The sequence below is a fragment of the Tiliqua scincoides genome, chromosome 7, assembly GCF_035046505.1.
Source record: "Tiliqua scincoides isolate rTilSci1 chromosome 7, rTilSci1.hap2, whole genome shotgun sequence".
NCBI lineage: Eukaryota > Metazoa > Chordata > Lepidosauria > Squamata > Scincidae > Tiliqua > Tiliqua scincoides.
Genome location: NC_089827.1, coordinates 60,110,315 through 60,131,067, shown reverse-complemented (window position 1 = coordinate 60,131,067; position 20,753 = coordinate 60,110,315). Strand labels below are relative to the sequence as shown.

The following is a 20,753-nucleotide window of genomic DNA, read 5'->3' as shown; positions in this document are numbered from 1 at the left end:
TCTCACAATATCAGATGCTCACACATACAATCACACATGCACAATGTACAATCATTACACATGCATACACAAGCACATATGTTCATGGTGGGGAAGGGGTCATTTTACCTCTCATTCACTATTGTTCTGTAAGACCAACTGTCTTGCAGTTGCTTTGCTACCACCACATCCTGCCCAAGCTGATTCTGCTGGCGCACCAGATCTGGCACAAAGGCAGGAGTTTGGAGGCCCCTGACTTTAAAAACTTGGACAATTTTTTTAAAAATCAGCCAGATTATAATAGTTTTAAATTTCAATGACAACACATTTTTGGGAAAGAAAAAAAAACACTGGTGTAAGAAAGTATGTAAAAATCAATTTGTGACATTGAAATAACAGGAACTGTAGAGTATTTAGACTGTACAGCAAGTCCTCACTAAAAGTTGTCAATAAGTTCTTGAAAACTGCAACTTTAAGTGAAATGACTTATAACAAAATGACTTTAAATGAGTACTAGCTGTATGTTCATTTTTAGTGTAAACTGTTAATTAGCAGATAAAACTATGGTCACTGTGTTGGGGCCCAATCCTATCCAACTTTCCAGCACCGGTGCAGCCACAATGCAGCCCCAAGGTAAGGGAACAAATGTTCCCATATCTTGAGGTGGCCCCTGTGGCTGCCCTCCAACCACAGGATGCAGTGCATGGCCCATTGGCACAGCTGCACCGGCACTGGAAAATTGGATAGAATTTGGCCCTTGGTCCACTAGAATAGGGGTGGGCAAACATTTTAGCAGGAGGGTCACATCATCTCTCCAACACTGTGTTGTGGGCCAGGGGAAGAATTAATTTACATTTCAAATTTGAACTAATTTACATAAATGGATATGTTAGAGATGGAACTTATATAAATGAATGAATTTTACTGAGCCTATTTATAATACACATGAGAACTGTAATACAGGTAGGTAGAACCACATGAGAACTATGAACTGTTTGCAACACACCTCTTGCACAGTGTAAACATATAGCCCATGCCAAAAGTTGTTCAGAGGCAATGGGGGGAGGGGTTAAACTAATGCCCAGGAAAAGGCAGAAAACACTTGGAGACTATAAAAGGCCTTGGTCTAACTCGGCCCACAGCTCGCATCTGGTGGTCGCAACTGGCAGTTGTACACCAGCATGGGCTCCAACAGTCTCCGACGGGCCAGAGGCTCATTGGAGATTGGGGGTTCCCTACGGGCTGGATTGGGGGACCCTGAGGGCCACAAACAGCCCCCAGGCCAGGGTTTGCCCACTCCTGCACTAGAACAAAATGTAGGGGCCGTAAAATAATGCCTTTATTATAATCAGCCAACATTTACAGTGCAGCATGTCAGCTTTGGAACTCTTCGTCAGGCTTTCGTAAAGAGATAGCAGGAGAAGCTTTTCTGGGCGTGAAGATAAGTGGCATGAGGAGGTTTCCCTACCAAATGTCTCTGTGTTGGGCAGCTGCCACAGAAGTTGAGCCAACTGAAAACGTGATACCTCTACTCCAGTTCAACACCCCCCTCACAAAAATGCCTTTTTCTGGATGAGTTACAATTCAAATACACAGCATCCAATTACTCTGGAAAGAGAGCATTTGTAGGGGGAAACCGATAAGATAAATGTTTAATACAATGCTATATAAAGACCGGGAGTGGGGGAATGTGTGCTTTAGCGTGTGATGTACGTGCTTTTAAGCATGAGTTGCTTAAAACACTGTTGCACAGTGTTTGTTTTCTGTTATCCGTCTTATGACAAGATTGGAGTGGGATTTTTCCTGGCCTAGGGTGTCAAAATACCTTGAGCTGATGATGCTGAGCAATAGGTTTCTGATAACTGGGGGAGCATACAAGGAAAGGCATGTACCTTTTGCACATGAAGACCCCCTTTCACTGAGTATGGGGAGGCATCCATTCAAACACCACAACTGAGTCTGATTCTTGTTGGCTGCATGGCAGATGCTACTGACTGAGACTGTATCAGCCCACCTCCCCACTCTCCCCCCCCCAAAGGTTATAGAAAGCACTATCAAGTTGCATTGGAGGGCAAAGCTGGACGAATGGCAGCAGGATCCAACCAGAGTCTCAACAATTCTGTATAAAGTGAGAAGTGAGAGTGGACTTAAAGCACAGGGGGGAGCTGATGCTTCCTTCCACCTGCACTCTCTCACCCTAAAAAGGGTTGCCAACATCCCACCCACCTCCTGGATTGGCCTGGGGAGGGGGGGTTTGCCAGCATCAGCACTGACCTCCATGACTAAGCAATCTGGCAGATCTTGACAAGGCTGGCCACTGACTTTCTTAAGTTCCTCTGTTTAATGACATATCATCATGCTGGGGGGAGGGGGATTTTAAGGAATAACTTCAGCCAGAGATATCAGCCCAAACTCCAAACTACTTTTTGAAGCATTTTCATCTCAGTTGGAGTTAAGTCCCTGGTCTGGTCATGGAGCCTCACCAGGAGAACAGCAGTTACAAGACAGTGTGTATGGGGGCAGGGGAGTGGTTCTGGTCTCTCTTCCTGTTCTCCTGCCCCCCCATCTCACTGCTTTATAGAGAAATGGAGTAGATCCAATTCTCTCACTATCATGTATAGTTTATCCCTGAGTTTTCTGGAAACGTAAGAGCAGTGCAGAGGAGTCCAGATGGCCATTCTGACAGACATAGTGAGGGGCCATCCACTGCAGCCTGCATTCTCTTTGGGAGCTGCATCCTGTTCGACCTACCTTTCCTTGTCCACCACCCACACAAGCCAGGATAAGCACAGGACCAGTATGGGGCATGCTAAAGTATTTTTTCTAATGGATATAAAAATCTTGGTGGTTGCAACCCACAAAAAATATAAAGCATATGGAGTGAATTACTACGCTGGCAGATGAAACTAGCACAGCAGAACTGAAAAGGCAAGCTGCTATAAACAGAAGCTGGTGGTTCCAGTAACTCAAGTACTTGTTGTGATATCAAGTATCAAGAGGCTGGTGTTGAGATCACACAGAATGCTATCCTGCGGGAAGGTGGCATATTAGTTCTCCGAGCTCCTACGTGGGGGCTCAGAGAGAGTGACGCAGATATAACAAACTGTAAATGCACAAGCAGAGCACTGGACCATGAAGAGCAGATGACCAGCCCTGTTGTGGCCTCACTCTGCATCCTTCCTGAGGCTGCTATTTGCTCTGAGAGGGAAGCTCCAATTAGTGTCAATGGGAGTTTCTCTTCTGGAGAAAAGACAGGACAGGGAGGTAATCTGAACTTGAGGCAAGAAGGTCAAAGCCCACCTCCTCCCCACATCACGGTCTTTATCTCGATCAGGTCCCCCTCTGACTGCTATTTACATTAACACTGAAAACAAGCAGGCATGACCAAATAACATGAATAGTGTTGTGTCTATCTTAGCCCTCAGTTACCTGGGTAACTGCTGAAGGAGGCACGGCCTGAGCGGGTCTGTGGATCATCAATCCTGAAGTCCCAGTGCTTGTAGATTCTCAAGGTGGCTGCATATATGAACCAGCTTGAATGAGCAAAGTAGACATTCTCGTACCCAGGGAGGACCTGGAAAACATAGGTCAAAGAGTGAACTGTCTGGAGTTCTATTAATGTTAACAATGCTGTTTTATTTACTATAGAGTAAGCCAATACTCTGATAAGAATGTCTCCAATAACTTTGTCTTTTAAAAGAAATGAAAACTGCCAAATCTGATTTTTTCCTGTTCTATTCAGTACCATTTTCAGTTGCTTGTATGAAAACAGTCAGTAATGAGAATCACAACTCTTCAATTTATTTTTAATTGCACCTCGCTTCAATCTAGGTTATGCACTTATCTGTAATTCAAATCATTGTCCCATTCTTACTATTCTCAATCACGCAAAAACAATTGCAGCTGGGACATTCCCAGCATTTCCCCCAGGATAAAGCAGGTCTAGTTTAGTGTGTGTGGTGCCAGGTGAACAGCAGACCCCTTCTGGTTCAATCTTGTACCCAAGGTCATCTGAAAAAAGGTCTGCTGGCATCTTCACCAGTAGACTTGCCAAGAACAGAAGGAAGCTTTAAGAAGTCAAATGGCAACTCTTTTGATGCAAACTCCCTCCCCTGTCACATCATAGGTTTTGTGCAGGTTTTAAACAAGATTGTTTTTGCATTTTTTAAACAGAAATGGTTTGAATTATCATTTGATTACTGGTGATGTGAATAGGTTCACCATCTGCCCAGTTTGTCAGTATCTATTAAGGGAACCCTGCCCTTGAGGCCAAACAACACAGCTGCTTTGAGCAGTGGGCTGGGAAGGCAACAACCTGGAAGAGAAATGCCCTACCTCCCATGCCAGCCCACTATTTCCTCTGACCCTGCACCGCAAACCCAGTGGCTCCACACTGGGCCCTCCACACTGGGCCCACACTCCTGCCCTTGAGCCACATCCTCTTCTCAAGTACTCTCCTTGGAGGATGAGCACAAGAGTTTGGGGGCATTGCCTCCAATGAAACTGGAAGAATTGGTAGCCACTACTGAGAAAGGGCTGGTATTCCCCCTGTGTCCTTTCCTCCCTGACATCTCTTCCCATTGTCAGGTGGACAGGGCACTAGAACGGAAGAGGTTCCACTCCCACAATCCTTCCCATGAGTCCAGAAGCAGCAGCAGAAGAGGTGGTGGCAGAAGAGCTGGTGGCAGCAGCAACAAGGGTGGGTGCAAAAGGAAAAAGAAACAAGAAAGGGTGACTGATGGGATTTAGTGCCACGTCGAGTGCCTGCTCCGCTTGGGCCTCTCTATTCTCATCAAGAATTGTGTGTGAAAAGTTAAATGTTCAGCCCCAACACATAAATGTAAACCAGGCTGATCCAAATACATGGACCATGCTTGAAATGAGCACAAGCAAGGTCAAGTGAACAAGGGAAAGGGAAATATGTCTGCAAGTCAGAGTTCAGTGGCCCAATCCTATCCTCAAATTTACAATAGCAGACAGCATCCCGCTGTCGTAAAAGGCCCTGTGACAGCATTTGGAGCGTACCACCTCCTGGTCAATCTGAGCTGCCAGTGCAAAGCAGTGGCAGCATCGGAGCCGTGCTATCAAGGTCCACTAAGCCCACTAGAGTCAGTAAGTTGGTAGTTCATGGGTGGGGAAGGGGAGGGCAGAGGGAGTTTCTGCGTGGATTGCCAGGATAGAAGGAGGTGAGGAGCAGGCTGAAGGCACACACACGCTGGATCCTATTCCATGTTTTTTCAGCCCACTCTGCCCCCTCTCCTCAGACTTACACCAGCTATACAGCTCATGTAGGTTGCAGAAAACACCCACAGGCAGCCTGCAGGCTTATGTAGAGGTAAGTATAGAAGCTTTTTACTTACTCCCGGTTTGCCTTTGGAGGATGGTTGCCCTGCATGGTTGCACCTTCATGGCATGGCTGTGTACTACAGTGTGGAGGGGGATGGAATTGGCTAGTTTGCCTTTTATTTTTTTACGCTAAGGGACTTGGCTGCAATCTCTAATCAATTTTGGGCCCAATCCTAAGGGGCTATAGCACTGAAGCTCAGCACCGGCACTGGGTGTCACAAATATGCCGTAAGGCATCCAGGGAGGCTGGGCCACCAGTGCTGGGACAGCACTGGTTGGCGCTGGGCCTCAGTGCCAAGTGGAGATGCCACAGGAGCGCCTGGGGGCAAGTTGTATCACTGGGCAGCAGTGTGGGTTTTCGGGGCAGGAAGGATGTGTTCCAGGTAGGGGGGTGGCAGGCAGGGGGAGTGACCAGCCCAGGAGGGAGAGGGACCGGCAGAGCCCTGCAAAGCCCGACATGGAGGTTCTCCAATCTGCTCTGGTAAAACATCTGGCACAGACTCAAGTGGCCCTATTGTGAGGCCTGCACCCTTACTTGGGGGAAGGGGACAAACATCCCCTTCCCTCAAGGAGACCTCTGGCGGCCTCCATGGGGCTGCAGGATATGGCAGTTGCCATTTTGGTGCCACTGCACCTGATAACCCCAGTATTGGGTTGCCCATCAAACTAGTTAATTAAAAACTTATTAATGAATTATAACTGATTCGTCATTTGGACAGATTATGAAAGATAGGCCTGTATGCAAACCACTTAAACTGTTTAACACGCCACATTTGATGAACTTAACGGTTTCAATATGGAACTGTTAAGAAGATTTAAGAAGACACAAGGGCAACCAAAGCCACTTCATTTCAGTTCTGAACTATTTCAACGTACCATATCTTCTAGCTGGATCTTCTACAAAATTTGATGGGATCTGAACATTTCTGAACCAATTTTCTCTTCGACATGTTATTGTAAAAACAGACTAGCTTATGTTTTAGATTCTCAAGTTGTTTGGTATAAATTCATATGACTTTTTTTTTAATAATGACTGGCAGCTTTTGTTTATTAAATTGTAATTTATACTGATTCTCAAAATGCTATGTATGCTGAGAACTGATAATATGAAAATTATTTAAACTTTAAAGGTGCAGTCCTAACCCACTTTCCAGCACCTACATAAGGGCAATGCAGCTCCAAGGTAAAGGTAGAAACATTCCCTATATCACTCCCTATATCACTCAGTGCTCAGTGCTACATTTGTCATGCAGATCTCCAAAGAATAATGAATGAATCAAAGAGATGAAATGTATGTGTTCATCACTAAAGTTCCCCCTGGGGGCTGGGGGATAAGAATAGGCCCTCAGTTTGGCTGTACTTGTCATAAGAGACGACTAAACAGCCACCGGGTAGATGGGACTTGTCAGCCTGGGAAGGCAGCTCATCTGAGAGAAGGAAAACTCTGATCCCAAACCTCCACTGCCTTGTGGCTACATCCAGTTATGGAAAAGGCTTCAGGAGTCAACCTTGGGGCAAAATCCAGAGCCGGAGTCCCTGAGGCAGTTCATGGCTGAACACAGTCACGTTCTGGCAACTCCTGCGACGCCGCTGGAACCAACCGTATTGGCCTCTGCCTTTCCATTGGACCATTTCAGCGACGTGGAGAGGGGGGATTTGCTGCATGGGTAACAGCCTATCCTCCATACCTACTTTACCCAGGCTTCGCGCACTGGAGAGGACACTCTGTTCCAGAACTACCATTCAGAGCGCGATACCATAGTCTTCCAAGACTGAAGGATGCCAACAACAATCACTAAAGTAATGTAAGGCATTCCCAGCAACAATGACAGGTCAACTCAGGCCTGCATCACACCTAGTCAAATGTATGCATCAGGCTTAGCCAAAATCAGATCACAGCATACTCTCATTTTGAATTCCATAGGCACAATGAACAGTTATTTGTATTAGCCCTTTGGGGTTCTGAAGGTAGAAAGAGAGTTCTTGGTCTCACCTTGATGAGAGCTGAGCAATGACCCATATCCCATTGATATTTCCGAGAGCCTCCTGGAATAATGTTGTAGTCAAACCTTGGTGAATGTGAGCTGAGAGCAGGAATAAGGTCAAGCAGGTCACCAACAGTGTTCAAGAACTGGACTTGAAACTGAGTGAGAGGCTGGAGAAAACAGAAAAGATGACAAAAGCATAAGCTTAATCAAGTTTACATGTACAGATACTCACCCCTGAGTTACTTTTTACACAGAGGACATCCAAAGATCTAACAGTGCAACCTTATACAGATTTACTCAAAAGTAACTCCCACTGAGTTTCACTGGGCTTACTCTCAGGTAAATGTGTGTAGGGTTGCAGCCTAAGTCAAACAGAGGTGATATGAGAAGAAATTCTAGTGCTGTTTGACAAATGAAAAATTAATAAGTCTCCAGGATTGGATAGTATACACCTGAGAGTATTAAAAGAACTGAAATGATAAAATTCTTGATCTTTAAAAAAAACATATGCAACTTATCACTAAAACCACCATCCTTACATGGAGGTCTGGAAAGCAGCCAATGTCATGCAGTTTTTCAAAAAGAGATCCTGTGGCGAGGCCTTTCAACAGCATGGCTGTCACAAGGAGAGCCAGCATGGGTAAGTGCTTTCTGACGTTTTCTGCACAGAGGGCTGTCACACTACAACCACCCCACAGAGAGCAGCTAGTGGCAATTTAGTATCTCTTTCTCCTCCTTAGCAGGAGTCCATTACATTGCTTTTTTCTGCACTGACCTTTCACAACAACTTTCATGCTGCCACCAGAAAGAAAAGCAACCTTATCTTTCTTTACAAGGCTCATTTTGAATTACCATCATCTGAGAGCAATTAGCCTAGAGATCTTGAAGATAACTGTATCACTTATGGATGGTACAGCTGTGTTACTTGATTCTGAAATGTAATTTACATCACAATTTGTTTATAAATTAAGATGTTTACAAGTTAATCACTACAAAGAGCAAGGATGGTTAGTTATTTGGGAATGGGACTTAGACCTGGAAGATCCAGGTTCAAATGCCTGCTGAGCTTCCTGGGTAATGCTGGGCCAGTCACTATCTCTCAAAGGACAAAAGGAGAGAAAGAGCTATCGACACCACCCTGAGTTCCTTGGAGGAAGGGCAGTATAAAAATGTGAAAAATAAATCAATAAATATGAAAATAAATAATAAATCCTACTGTCAACCCCCCATCCACCAATGCAGTGGTGCCTGAATGACTACCACTGCATTCTGCGGTGGGGGAACAGTCTGGGGGTAATCATTCACAACATGGGGGGGATCCATTTGGACCTGCGCTATCTAAATAGCTGGCACATGTCCATTCGGCCCCATGTCATGGAATTGGGTTCTGGAAGGGGATGAGGACTTACAGCACCATTTATGAATGGCACAGACTTCTTTATAGCAGTCAGCACTAGCAGAAGAGGTGTGACAATGATAGCTGGTAAGTATAGGATTGGTTTACAGCAGGGAACCCCAAGCCAGGGCCCATGGGTCACATCTGGCCCCCAGGAGGATTTTATTTGGCCCATGCAGTTACCCAGCCTCTCAGGGCTAAAAATAACTAAAAAGATGCACTTCCGGGTATATACTGCATTCAGCCACTAGATATACTGAATGTAATGCAATTTAGTGGAAAGAAATTATTCCATTCCATTGCATTGTATTCAGTCGCATTATATTCAGCAACACTAGTGGCTGAACGAGATAAATAATGATGCTGGGAGACCTGGACTATAAAGTTTGGTAAAATAAGAACATAAGAACAGCCCCGCTGGATCAGGCCATAGGCCCATCTAGTCCAGCTTCCTGTATCTCACAGCAGCCCACCAAATGCCCCAGGGAGCACACCAGATAACAAGAGACCTCATCCTGGTGCCCTCCCTTGCATCTGGCATTCTGACATAACCCATTTCTAAAATCAGGAGGTTGCGCATACACATCATGGCTTGTACCCCATAATGCATTTTTCCTCCAGAAACGTGTCCAATCCCCTTTTAAAGGTGTCTAGGCTAGACGCCAGCACCACATCCAGTGGCAAGGAGTTCCACAGACCGACCACACGCTGAGTAAAGAAATATTTTCTTTTGTCTGTCCTAACCCGCCCAACACTCAATTTTAATGGATGTCCCCTGGTTCTGGTATTATGTGAGAGTGTAAAGAGCATCTCCCTATCCACTCTGTCCATCCCCTGCATTATTTTGTATGTCTCAATCATGTCCCCCCTCAGGTGTCTCTTTTCTAGGCTGAAGAGGCCCAAACGCCGTAGCCTTTCCTCATAAGGAAGGTGCCCCAGCCCCGTAATCATCTTAGTCGCTCTCTTTTGCACCTTTTCCATTTCCACTATGTCTTTTTTGAGATGCAGCAACCAGAACTGGACACAATACTCCAGGAGTGGCCTTACCATCGATTTGTACAACGGCATTATAATACTAGCCGTTTTGTTCTCAATACCCTTCCTAATGATCCCAAGCATAGAATTGGCCTTCTTCACTGCCGCCACACATTGGGTTGACACTTTCATCGACCTGTCCACCACCACCCCAAGATCTCTGTCCTGATCTGTCACAGACAGCTCAGAACCCATCAGCCTACATCTAAAGTTTTGATTTTTTGCCCCAATGTGCATGACTTTACACTTACTGACATTGAAGCGCATCTGCCATTTTGCTGCCCATTCTGCCAGTCTGGAGAGATCCTTCTGGAGCTCCTCACAATCACTTCTGGTCTTCACCACTCGGAAAAGTTTGGTGTCGTCTGCAAACTTAGCCACTTCACTGCTCAACCCTGTCTCCAGGTCATTTATGAAGAGGTTGAAAAGCACCGGTCCCAGGACAGATCCTTGGGGCACACCACTTTTCACCTCTCTCCATTGTGAAAATTGCCCATTGACACCCACTCTCTGCTTCCTGGCCTCCAACCAGTTCTCAATCCAGGAGAGGACCTGTCCTCTAATTCCCTGACTGTGGAGTTTTTTCAGTAGCCTTTGGTGAGGGACTGTGTCAAACGCCTTCTGAAAATCCAGATATATAACATCCCCGGGTTCTTCCACATCCACATGCCTGTTGACCTTTTCAAAGAATTCTATAAGGTTCGTGAGGCAAGACTTACCCTTACAGAAGCCATGCTGACTCTCCCTCAGCAAGGCCTGTTCGTCTATGTGTTTTGAGATCAAATTCTCTATTTGAGAAAATGGAGCAGAGACTGCTACAAAAAATGTTTGTGATTTGCATTGTAGGTTGCTTGAAGGTTTTAAAACCCATTGCCCCCTCTTCCTGTGCAAGAAAATTTTGCCCTCTGCTCCTCTCCTCCTTCCACTCCCTCCCACTTATTGTATTCAATCATTGGTTCTCCATGTATTTATTATTTATTTTCCAGCCCTTGACATCAAGTCAGATATATGATGCAGCCTTTGTACCAAAAAGTTTGGCAACTCCTGCATCTTCTTAAACAATATATCATATTCCAGGCAACAATTATGGTTTCAAGAAGCACCTATAGACAGTAAAATGATATACCACTTTCTTTTCAACCTTTTAATGAAGGCAAGTGCTCCATTTGAATCTGCGCAAAACATAGATGTTAACAAAAAAGTCTGTCTTCCTGATATTTAATGTATGACCACCATTCTCTTAGAAAAATCCAAACCAACATATGTGATATGTTAAAAGATTCATCATGTAACACTGACATGGGAGACTGCACCCCTTGACATATTTTCAAGGTTTTACCCTGACCAGCTCCATTCACAGGAAAATCAAGTTTTTCTGTAATACCTAGTAATTGTTATGGCCAACAGGCAAACTAGACAAGATGGCAGGAGATCTGTGATAGAATTTCATGTATTCTTTTAAAAAAAACAAAACCTTAAAAACAGCTGTTGGGGTGGGGGCTCTGGATCAAAGCAATGGTTCTAGGGGGAGGAGGGATAACCTTTTCACATACACCACTTTCCTGATATAAACTGCCTCTTCAAGTTTCTATGTACCCTCTGGGGGGAACACAAAGGTACTATATGGGTGCCTGTCCCCCCCCCCCACTATGGGTAATTGCGACTTTGGGGAGAGGTGATTTGCTATCCAATGCTATCCGCCGCCATTGATGCCAATGGCAGAGAACACACTACATCCAATGGTGGGGGGCAATTGCACAACCAGCAGGAATTACCCTCTGGTAGATTGCCCTACTGCCTATGGGTCTCCTCAAGCCAGCCATTTTGCTGTGTTCAAAGGGAGAAAAGTGCCACTGAGGTCCATAGATGATTCCTACTATTCAAAAGACAAAGAAGGAGTAGGTATCCAAACAGCTGCCCGATTAAACAGTCTGTTCTATGTTGGTAGCTCCATGTGGCAAGAATAGGAAGCTAATGCACAACTAACTTAACAAACAGCCAGATGGGAGAGACTTTTGTTTCAGAAGGCATATGGGTCCTTGAAAAAGACACAGACATGATAGTGCCCAAAGCCTGAATTGTGAGAGGGCAAAAGGAGAGAAAAGCAGTCTATGGATTTCTGCCATGAACTCCAGATGGAACTCAGAACAGGTGTACAGTTTACAGTTCATATCCAAAGTCATTTAGAATATGGAGAGACAGGCTGTTAACAGAATGTATTTACAGAATGTAAATTAGGATGACAGGATGTATTTTATTTGTTCTTTTTACCATGTCACATCTTGCTTTATGTTGTGTACAATTTATCCTGTTCACTTTTTTTTTTTTTTTTTGGCCTACATTTGCTGGAAGGACAAATGATTCACTTGAAACATTAGTGTTTTTTAGTTATACCCATATTGACCTGTAAGGTGCTAGAAAATATAGATACATAACTACTCACTGGATCAGTGAGTCCAGGCTGTGGGAGGATTGGCAAATGTGCTTGGCAAAATCTTGCTGATGGTGAAATCAGAAAAACTGCCACTGGATTTAGCGCATAGAAAAGGTTAGGTTGGTGCCAAGTGAATGAACAAAGGAAAGGGACTCTCCATGTTCCAGTACACTAGGCACTCCAGACAATGCCCTTTTTCACAGGGATAATGCATGCCTGAATAAGAACAACAATTTTGCATTTATAAAGTATATTTTAAGAGTTGTATGTGCTCTACAGACTTTACCTTGATAATTCTTGTCTATAAGACAGGCCACAATGATTATTCTCATATTGCAGATGAAGGCCTGAGGCTGAGAGCAGAATTGCTTGCTTAAGCCATTTCTGCCCAGCTACATATATGCAACAGGAACCAAATGTGTACATCTGAGGGTTGGGCAAAAATGGGTTAATGCCTTCCAAAGAGTTTGTGCCTGAGGTGAGATTTGAACCATGGACTTCACAGGTCATAGGACTGGTCACTGCATTTCATCATGTGGCTTTATATGTGCCAGCAAATATTCAGCACATGTGACTCCATCCCTATACAACGAAAGGAAACTGAAGGCCCAGTCCTATCCAACTTTCCATCACTGATGCAGCCATAATGTAACCCCAAGATAAGGGGACAAATATTTCCTTACCTTGAAGAGGCCTCTGTAACTTCCCCACCACCACAGAATGCAGCACAAGCCCCACTGACATGGCTGCATCAGTGCTGGAAAATTGGATAGGACTGGGCCCTGAGACAGACTTGGTGTGGGAGTGATAGCTTTGTTGCAATGGAGAATAAATATTTACATAGTTGTTTCATACTGCGGCAGTCATCTCTAGTTCTATAAAGGAGACATACATAGACTGTCCCACCAAAAACAAAAAGCTAGGGAAAACATTATCTGAAATTCAGAATGATACTAGTAAGCAGAGACACATGACATTTCTTACAGAGATCTCACAGGCATTGTCCAATAGGTACTACATAAAATGAACACATAAGAACATAAGAACAGCCCCACTGGATCAGGCCATAGGCCCATCTAGTCCAGCTTCCTGTATCTCACAGCAGCCCACCAAATGCCCCAGGGAGCATACCAGATAACAAGAGACCTGCATCCTGGTGCCCTCCCTTGCACTGGCATTCTGACATAGCCCATTTCTAAAATCAGGAGTTTGCACATACACATGAAATAGCTATACTAGCAAGAAAGAGATCTGCATTTGCTCTGCACCAGAATACTACAGCTTGAAGCAATTTTCAACCATGGTCTGCAGCTGTGCCGCAGGAGTTTGGGGGAGGATCATTTGTTAGTAGGGCCACTGGGGGATGCAAGCCCCTGCTGTCAGTGCAGTGTGCTTTGTCAATGGTCCAAAAGCTGATACAAAAGCCTTGACCATTTTAGTGCCTTGTCAGTGTGCCGTGAGATGAAAAAGGTTGAAAATTGCTGCACTTCTCCTCACACATAGTAAAAAAAAAAAACTCTCCAGAAAAGGGCTCAGAGGATTCCAAGATGAGATGAGAACAGTCACATTGACAAGAGCCAGTATGGAGGAGTGATTAGTGTTGGACTAGGCACTGGGAACCCTGGGTTCGTTTCCCCACTTAGACGAAGTCAGGGTGATTTTGGGTCAGTAATTCTGTCTCAGTCTAACCTACCTCACAGGGTTGTTATGAGGGTAAAGAGGAGAAAGAACAATGTGTGCTGTCTTAAGTTCCCCAGAGGGAAGGGAAAAATGTAAAAGCTTTAAGTAAATAAATTAATGGTCATCATGTCTGAACCTGACCACACATGCCATTCATCTGAGTCCACCACACAGAATGTTTGATACCACTTCTACTAGAAAGCTCTGGCATACCAGACCTCAGCACGCTTACTCAGAAGCAAGGCCCATCAATTACAATGATGTTTTTACTTCAAAGTAAATGTGCTCAGAAGGATCACAGGTCTGGTTGTGAAATCATTCTGTGTGCTTCCTTTTTTCTTTGTTTCTGTAGCTGACTTTCAGTAATGGCTGGAAGTACAATCAACAGGGGGAAATGCTATTTGTTTTAAACACTGTTGATCCTGACTCCATCAATCCCAGGCTCCATGTTTCCTTGCAGTGCTTAGACAAAGATGGAAAGGTCAGTTAGTTATTCATGTCTTCACTTTCACAGCATGAAATAAAATGCCTGAGCTCGGCAATAAAGGTGAAAGCTATTTGTCTTCAGTCAGTTCTCCACTTGATAATTCACAGTACTGCTGCCTCTTTGATATCACAGAGAGTCGCCAGCCCACACAACAATTAAGCCTGTAGTGACAGTAGCTCCATGCTGTGTCACTTTCCATCCTGTGTAGGAGATGGAGCAGGCGCAGATGGGCTTTCGTCACTCCTAAGCATCCCAAAAGGTTACAGTGGCAAATAACGGCGGCGGACCTTTCAGTGTCACTGAAAAAATACTTCAGTCTGAAGCTCATGTTATGTGCTCCATATTGCATGGATTGCTGCAGTACAAATAGATTCTTTACATGTTTCATATATACGAAAAAGCAGAACTGCTCCAATGGGAGACAGTCTGCTTTTTTAAACAATGAAAAAATTGATCTAAATGAAATTATTTCTTCCCTGCTCCAAGTTATTTAAATACTGAGTAAAGATTCTTACTGTTTTTTTCTGCCGTTTAGCCCACTCTTTAACTCCCATGTAAAGCCCATCCAGCTGGGCAACAAGATACCCAGCATGCCTCCAGAAGGGGTCATCCTTCTTGTTTTTAATTTGTTGTCTGGTCCATGTATCTTGCTTGCTGCATAAGAACAAATTTTACTTTAGATAGCATTTTTCATACTTCAGATCATCTCCAAGTGCTATACTTTGGTTGCAACCTGGGAATAACTACTTCTGAACAAAGTGGTACTCGCTCCTGAGTAAAGATGCTTTAAGATTCTACTGTTTTAACAAAGACTCTTATGGTTGCTACAAACTAAGATGGTTACTCTTCTAGAAAGTTGATCAAACAGTGTAGCCAGTTGAAACATGTTCTTTTTTTTCAGAAGTAACTACATCAGATTGCCTCTCGGCACGTTCCCTACTCATAATGTTCACACAATACATTCTCTCAGCTAAATACAGACACTCCTAAATGGCTGTGGGGCAACATGCATCTCAATGGACACATTGCACTCTCAGGTATTGCAGAGTCACCCAGGATGCAACTAGATGAACAGCCATGTAAGTCTGCTGAAGACAAAACAAAAGAGAGTTTTGTAGCACCTTCAAGATTAGCCAATGTATTGTGCCATAAGCTCTTTTACTGTTTTGTTTTGCATCCACTAGCTCAGAAAACAACAACAACATGTAAATATCACTGGGGATGTACAAACCCTACTATGGTATTTGTGTTCCTCCATCACCACCTAGGAAAGAACCACATTTTTAGCAATGAATACATACCTCATAAAATCTTTAACTTTTTTTTCAATTGTTGCAGTTTTAATCAACTGTGGATAAAGATTTGCAACATGGTCATACATATGTCTAAAAGGAAAAGGAAAAGGTAACTTTTATTCTGTTTTCCTTCTTTTGTTGATTTCGTAAACAGACAGACATGCTAGCTATCTCAGACATTTCTTAATTACAGCAATAAATTGTGCAATACTTATGCAAAGACTGTAAAGAATGCAGAAAAACAGAGCTTCTGTAGTAAAATGGTTTTGATCTGTAACTACTTAACTAGATAGTACAGTGATGAAATGTAGGGTATTTCTAGATACCAATTTTTATCAGGCTGATGTCTAGCTTTAAAAATTCTGAAGTGAGAGACGATGCAAGCTCTGTACTTCCTCACCCCTTGCTCTACCAGTCCCTTTGCCAACCCACCTTTCTCACTTGTAGCAACTTGCCCAAAATCTAGGAAAAGAGAGGATGGACAAAGATGCTCAGGGTGGAAGGGTGAAATGACTACGGGTACTTCCAGATAGGTTGTTTGTAGCACCATCTTTATATAGTAAGCCAGAAGCAGAATTGCATTGCAATTTCCACACTTACCAAAGTTTGTGTGCATTGTTTTCCACATACATTCAAAGGCAATCCATAGTGCCAGGTGGTGTTGCTACCCGTCTACAAACCCTGTTTGTAAGAGGCATGCAGAAACAGGCACTCTGCCTATTTCAGGGCTCAGGCATACTGTGGAAAATACATCTGTGTCTGTGCCCTTGTTCCAATTAAACCCATTACAGGAACAGAAGGAAAATCAGTCTGGGGTAAGAGGTCTGCTCCATCCTCCTCAAAGGGATGGGCCCCTTCAAATTACGCTCCCTATGGCTTTCCTAACAGCTTGCAACCTCTCAAAGAGTTTGATCTCTAGAAGAGGCAATGAGCTCAAATTTACCTAAAATCATTACCTTCTGTTTGCCCCCTGCACCCGTGCCTCTTTCCACCTGTTGCTGAGAAGTGCCAATACTGAGCTAGACACAAAGCTCTCACTTGGCCATCTCTTTCTGTGCACCAACCAACCAGCAACTTGAGTGAGCTGTTCGGAAGGTTGACAGGAGTAAACTGTTCAGAAGGTTTAAGTGCTTCAAGTGCTGCTACAGCCACAGCTGCCCTCAGATATGGTGAGAAAAAGGTTTATAAGAAGAAAAAGGCAACCTTGCCACCACGCACCCCATATCTTGTGCAACTCTCTTGCAATAAGAGTTCTACTGTGTACATAACTTCGCCTACAACCCAATGAATCACCCTATATCACCCTGAAGGATGGCTGATGAGAACAACCAAGCCCAGGAACTCAGAAGTAACATGGATCTGAGAATAAGGCTGCAATCCTAACCAACTTTCCAGCGCTGACATAAGGGCAATGCAACTCTGAGTAAGGGAACAAACTTGCCTTACCTTGAGGAAGCCTCCATGATTGCCCCCCAACTGCAGGATGCAGCACACGCCCCCTGGCACAGCTATACCAGTGCAGGAAAAGGTTGGTTAGGATTGTGCCCTCAGTGACTGAGAATAAGGCCCACATCTAGTGGTACATCTAGTGCCTAATGAATAAGGTACATCTAGTGCCTAATGTACACTCAGCTACCGCTCTCACTTCATACAAAGATACCCATTAGTATGGGTTTGTATGGAGAAGTTGCTACTGTCTAAAACTAATCCCTCTTGCATGTTCTCTTATCTTCGCTGCAGCAAATACAGAGTAGGAGAACCCAACAATTCTCCAGAAGGCCATATTTCAACATTTCTTTTTGAAATCTAGCAACACCGTTGCATTCCTTGGTGAAATGGAACATGTTGTTCTGTCTGGAAAACATGAAGTTTGGCAGCAAAGCCACTGCTTACATAAAAATACCCTTCATCCTCTTTCAACTAACTATTATGCTTTTCGCTTGTGATCAGAAAAAGCTAGCCCTTTAAAAACTGTACTTAAACTACATGCAGCACTCCTTACATTATGAAGTGAGAGAGGTACCTGAGTGTAGAAAAAGTGCAAAGGACAGCCATGGCCCCCCTGAAAGAGTGGGGGGGGGAATGATCCAGTTCGATGGTCAAAGAGGACTGCTATGTGTGAAATATTAAGCACTGGAAGAAGTGGGCCCTATTCTCCTTAGAAAATAATATTATCATAATATTGCCTTATATTATACGGGGGGGGGCAATATCCATGGATCCTGAAACTGCGGTTTCAGGTAACCGCAGATCACATCCGTGGGGTCCCCCATGCCCCCCACATCCCCTCCAGAGGCTTTTCTGAGGCCCACAGAGGCCACACACGTCTGCCCGTGACCTCTGCGGGCTTCAGAATGGCCATTTGCACAAAAAAGGCAACTTCCAGTTTTTTTGCTCTTACAAGACATTCTGAGGCCTCTTTAGGCCTCAGAAAAGCCTCCAGACCTGACTGGTGCTCTGGATGCGTTCGGAAGGCTTGGGGCAGGATGTTCCTACGTATTTGCGGTTTCAGTTAATCCAGAATGGAGCCCCTGCAGATACTGTGGCATGCCTGTATATTATAATAATACTGCCTAATATTATTGCCTTATTAAGCAAGCTTTAACGGGTCTCAAAGTGTGAGGCAGGAGGTACAAATGGCTGCAAGGGAAGGCTTTAGTTCCTCCTTCTCCCACTCCTCATTATTATCAGTATATGAAATGCTATATTGAACTATTATATACTTCTGACAATTCCTCAAAGAAGACCAACAATGTAAAGGGAAGCAAATAATACAAAGATTTCTATCATTTGTTTTATGCCTTCCCAAATTTATTGGCACTGGAAAGTTTGATAGGATTGGGCTGTTAAAATGTTAATATTCCATACTAGATTTAAGATATTATTTTCTATTTTATGCACTGAAATTACAAAAAGTTAACTTTTGTTTTTTAAAATTCAAGCGACAGAGAAAAGTGAGGGAAGTGTTTTGCATCCAGTTCAAACAACGAATAAACTAAATAACTGTAAGGGAAACCTTCCAGGGTTCCACTGCCCAGTGTGTAAACTGGATTGAAACTGGAGTAAACTGGTTTGAATTTCACAGATGACAAAAAGGGTTTATAATCCTTCTTAATATTATTATAACAGATATTACTATAATAGCCTTATGTGCAGTTGATAGTTTAAAAAGAGGTTTACACTGGACAGGGAGTCTTAACAGAGTATCATCATCAAGTCAATTACATTTACAAAAGTACTTACGAAGCAGTGAGATAGCCCTCCAAGAATCCTGCAGCATACATGAGATATTCATTGCTTATAGCCTGGCTACCGTAGCCTGCTTTTATCTCAAGAATTCCCCATCCTGTAGACTGTACAGTGTTATTGTAAAAGCCATACGCAAGTCCACTCTTGTCCAACACATCCTTAACTTGGAAGGATTTTTCAGCTTTCAACCAATTTACAGTTGCATAGTGGATATCTGTAAAAATACCAAAGAGGAAATTGGAGAATGTTAATGAGAAAGATGCTTTTGTGCTTATAAAACAGAGATATACACTCACATAAAAATGTCAAACAATAAATGTTTGGACTGGAAGATGCACAGCCACTACCCACTTGCTCCACACACGTAAATTCAGGTTCTGAATGTCTCTCTGTGAACTGTTTTTGGAAGACTGTGTAACTGAACTTCAAGGCAAACCCAATTTGCTGATAGTTACAAGAAACCATTTTGGCAATGATTCCCACTTTGTCATAACTGAGGAAAAGCAAGTTCACTTTACCAGTCTGAAAACACTCCTATTCAATCAAATTAAGGAAATGTCTCAGTCTCCAACATCTGCTTTTTACTTCTCTAGTCTATTCCTTCATCTAATTTCTGTATTAGTTTAAACCAGAGATCCCCGAACAATGACATGCAGGCCACAGTTGGCTTATCAACACATTTCATCTGGTCTTCTGAGCCAGTGGCATTATAACTTCACGTGTCTCTCTTCCCCCAACCCTGTCCACCACACCTTCTTCCTCCTGTTGACTGAAGCAAGAGATGGGCTGGGTCACTCTTCCTGAGAACCCAACTAAGAAAGAGAGAGACTGCAAGGAGGCCAGCAGCTGCAAATATTTTGCAAATACTTTTCTCCTGTTGCGAAAATTCTGTGTGTATGTAATGTAATACGTAAAAATATGTTTAAAATGTGTATATTTTCTATAACTGACCTGCTCCAGCCCATCATAACAGCAAGACTAACTGCTCAATCCTATGCTGCCCTGGTGCCCTGAGGAACAACATCTCTGAAATGGCTACCTCTGTATCCAATGGGGCTGGGGCAGCTGCCGGAAACTCCTTGGGGAAAGGGAGCATTTGCTCCCCTACCCTGGGTAACAGTGCTGCAACCCCAATGGGTCTCCTCAGAGCTGCGCCTGCTCTTGAGTGAACACAGAACCAAGGAAGCCCATGTATGGCTTCCCAGCCAGAGAAGGAGCACAGGATTCGGCAGCAGACTCTGCCGCCACCTCCCAGTCCTGATTACTCCCCCCATGCCCTCTTCCCACCCAGTTCCACCCCTCCCCACCTCAAAAAGCCTAGCCACTAACTGGCGACGATATTTATCCCCAACTGCTCCAGTACTGGGTTCTCCTGGTGCTGAGGCCCAGCACTGACGGGCACTGCCTCAGAGCCAGTGGTACATGCATATTGCTGGTGGGAAAGTGTTTTACAACACTTTCATGACACCCAGCGTCGGTGGTACAAGCATACTGCCAGCACTGGGCACCACAGGATTCAGCCCTAAGTGTTGCTGCACTAGCAGAAGGAACTTTGGGGGCCCACAAAAAAAGAGCCCTGCTGGATCAAACCAAAGGCCAATCTAGTCCAGCTTCCTGGATCTCACAGTGGCCCACCAGATGCTTCAGAGAGCACACAAGATAAAAAGAGACCTGCATCCTGGTGCCCTCCCTTGCATCTGGCATTCTGAGGTAGCCTACTTCTAAAATCAGAAGGTTGCACATACCCATCATGGCTTGCAACCTGTGATGGACTTCTCCAGAAATCTGTCCAATTCCCTTTCAAAGGCATCTAGGTCAGATTCCACCACCACATCCTGTGGCAAGGAGTTCCAAAGATTAATTA

At 44.1% G+C, this 20,753-nt stretch overlaps 1 protein-coding gene across 1 annotated transcript in view; it reads right to left on the bottom strand.

Moving 5' to 3' along the window:
• PLBD1 (phospholipase B domain containing 1) overlaps positions 1-20,753 on the bottom strand; it is a 38,239-nt gene that overhangs the window by 10,909 nt on the left and 6,577 nt on the right. Inside the window, exons 2-6 of the mRNA XM_066633848.1 lie at positions 18,884-19,103; positions 15,647-15,730; positions 14,861-14,999; positions 7,319-7,480; positions 3,409-3,553 (exon numbers count right to left, since the gene is read on the bottom strand). Coding sequence (XP_066489945.1) covers positions 3,409-3,553; positions 7,319-7,480; positions 14,861-14,999; positions 15,647-15,730; positions 18,884-19,103 — 750 coding nt within the window. The remainder of the gene's footprint in view (positions 1-3,408; positions 3,554-7,318; positions 7,481-14,860; positions 15,000-15,646; positions 15,731-18,883; positions 19,104-20,753) is intronic.